The following is a 2,791-nucleotide window of genomic DNA, read 5'->3' as shown; positions in this document are numbered from 1 at the left end:
CCCACTCACTAAAACTGGGACTACTTAGACACACCGATTCACCTCACGTGCACATCTTCGGGATGTGAGAGGAAACCGGAGTCCCCAGAGAACACCCACACAGACGTGGGGAAAATGTGCAAACTCCACACAGGCAGTGGCCCAGGCTGGGAATCCACTTTCTTCCCTCATTAATGTTATAATGAAGTGACATTGAACGAAATGATGTTATCTGAGGACCTGCGTATAGCTCTCCTGTTAATGATAAAGAAAAACCCTCTGGGAAAATGCCTACTAATGTGTCCTTCCGTTTTTGTGACCCGAAAGCTTTCTAGGGGGGAAATACACTGAGAACAATTATACTGGAAAGAGATTCAAAGATGACTAATGCAACCGTGAGGTTTCTGCCTATTTCTGGGCTTTGCTACAGGACATATGTCCTCACTTGGTGGCCATGTGTGGTTTGGGACGGTCTAAGGGGAGACGAGGATTTCCTCGCCAGGGTGTGGGGGCCTACAGTGGTGCCACCCTCATCTGGGCATGTCCACCGTGTTGCTGCTGCATGGGGGTCATCTGACCCCTGAGAACTGGATTTCTAGATTATGTGACCTGGTTTTATCTCAGTGAACACGGACAATCATGGCCAGTGGCTTAAAGAGCTTCCCACAGAGAAAAAGGTTCCTTGCATATATGCGTATAATCCACAGCAGTTTGGAGAGAAAACAGAAGATGAAACACAGATAAACAAGGAAATGGCAGCACCGACGCTTTTACTCCCCCTGAGAGGATCTCTCCATCGGTCAGACTGAGAAGGGAAACCATCACTAACGGGATCTGGAGAGATCTGCCGTGGGGGCCAAAATATCAGAAAGCAGGGATGGTTTGACTTACGGATTAATCCACTACTACTGACAAATGATGAGCCCTGCTTAAGGATATGTCATGTCTTAAGGTTAAGTGCAAAATGAAACCATCACGATGAGATATTTTAATACCAATCATCTGGAACTTGAAGCCGAATCTACAAATTTTTCAGCTACTGAAAAAGTCATGGTGGTCCTCGCCCAAATCTCCCTAAACCCTAATGATAAATGTTTGGAAGCCTGTATGAGATTTCTTAGCATACACGTATGTAAGTAATATATATGTATGTAATTCATAAATTCATATGTAATTCAAAAGTATAGTTGATCCTTGAACCATGAAGGTTTGAATTGCGAATGTCCAATTGTATGCAGATTTTTTTCGGTAAATATCTGTACTGTTTCTGGCTCACGGATGGGAGTCTGAGGCTGCGGAGGGAGGGCTGGCTGTGTGCGCTGATCTATACCATTTTATATAGGGGACTTGAGCATCCTCAGATTTTGGTATCTGTGGCAAGTCTTGGAGTCGATCCCCCACAGATACCAAAGGTATTTAAGTTTTGGGGGAGTCAAAAGTTATATACAGATTTTCAACTATGCAGGGGGATGGGTGCCCCAAACCCAAGTTGTCCAGGAGTCAACTATAATTTTATATGTATAAGCGTATATAATTCACGAGCACATCAGTTCATATGTATAATTTAGTCACGTGTACAGGTATGTATATAATTCATAATTTACATGTGACTTCATCAATAAACAAATTCATATCTTCTTGATAAACAAACTGTCACATACTAGGGGTGAGTCCTCAAAAGCTGTCCTGATAAGAGCATGGGCAGAGAAGGTGAGAGACCACCGGGGATCGTGACCTTCAGCATTTCACACGGGCACCGCGGCAGAGAAATAACTGAAGACGAGGAGCCTCTATGTGTGCAGGGCCAGACACGACAATCCTGCACATGCCACACACCACACTGCTGTCCCCGTGCCCTGCCAATTTACCTTATAGAAGTGCCGCACGAGGTGGACGCTTTCTTCCCTCGCACCCTGTGGAAGAGAGGGAGGGCGTGAGGGAGGCAGGGCTTGTGGAGGCAAGTGAGCTGGGTAATCATAGTTCCCATAATCTGAGTGTATTTGACAGATGCGGGGCTAATATCCTTAATCTATAAAATGGTGGAGAGAGAGCTCAAAATAAAAAATGGGCAGAGTATAGGCAATCAATATGTCGACATGGAAAGTTGTCAATATACAGTTAAGTGTGTGTGGGGGGGAGGGTTATAAAATATGGGTCCAGAATGGCTCTACTCTTATTTTTAAAATTATTTTTAAAAATGTGAGTGTGTGTGTGTATCTAGAAAGACACATACCAAAATATCAACTACAGTTGCTACTTTTGACAATTGCACTTTCTAAATTTTCTAAGATAAACAAAAAAAAGTTGAGGGGGAACAAAAGCTATTTAAAACAATAAATGTAGATACTAGCATGATAAACTTATCAGTAAATGTGTGTGTACATATTTGTATATGTATAAAACTTTTATAATATAAAAAGAAAAAAATTTAAATCCTAGAGAAAAATAAGTGTCAAATAATTGCAACAGAAACTACCCAAATTCACTAATTAAGTGGGGGCTCATCAAGCCGGCCTCAACAGAAGGGAAGTTCTGTGGGGACAGGTGGGTCGCAGTGGGCGCCACGGTCCAGCTTCTCCTCGGTGGTCCCGTGGACGCCAGCTTCCCTCTGTCACTCTCCCGGTGGCAGTGGCTCACAGGCACAGGGTGTGGGGAGGCCCTCACCTCCAGGCAGGCGAGATGCACATCCTTTATGATGCAGCCCGTGCTGGTCACGACTTGCTGCTTCAGGAGCAGGCAGCTCAGCTCCAGCGTCGCCAACCGGATCTTCCCGTCTGTAGAGCACACGGGGGTCAGCCTCACACGCCCAGGG

At 44.8% G+C, this 2,791-nt stretch overlaps 1 protein-coding gene across 1 annotated transcript in view; it reads right to left on the bottom strand.

The window, feature by feature from the left end:
* Positions 1-1,847: 1,847 nt before the first annotated feature.
* Positions 1,848-2,791, bottom strand: part of LOC105310582 (protein CLEC16A-like) — a gene marked incomplete at its 3' end in the record, with an annotated part of 6,659 nt that continues 5,715 nt past the window's right edge. The window contains exons 2-3 of the mRNA XM_023526778.1: positions 2,644-2,753; positions 1,848-1,892 (exon numbers count right to left, since the gene is read on the bottom strand). Of these exons, the coding sequence (XP_023382546.1) occupies positions 1,848-1,892; positions 2,644-2,753 (155 nt within the window). The remainder of the gene's footprint in view (positions 1,893-2,643; positions 2,754-2,791) is intronic.

Source organism: Pteropus vampyrus, unplaced genomic scaffold (genome assembly GCF_000151845.1).
Source record: "Pteropus vampyrus isolate Shadow unplaced genomic scaffold, Pvam_2.0 Scaffold6595, whole genome shotgun sequence".
NCBI lineage: Eukaryota > Metazoa > Chordata > Mammalia > Chiroptera > Pteropodidae > Pteropus > Pteropus vampyrus.
Note: the sequence above shows the minus strand (reverse complement) of the source record. Positions and strands in the feature narration are given on the sequence as shown.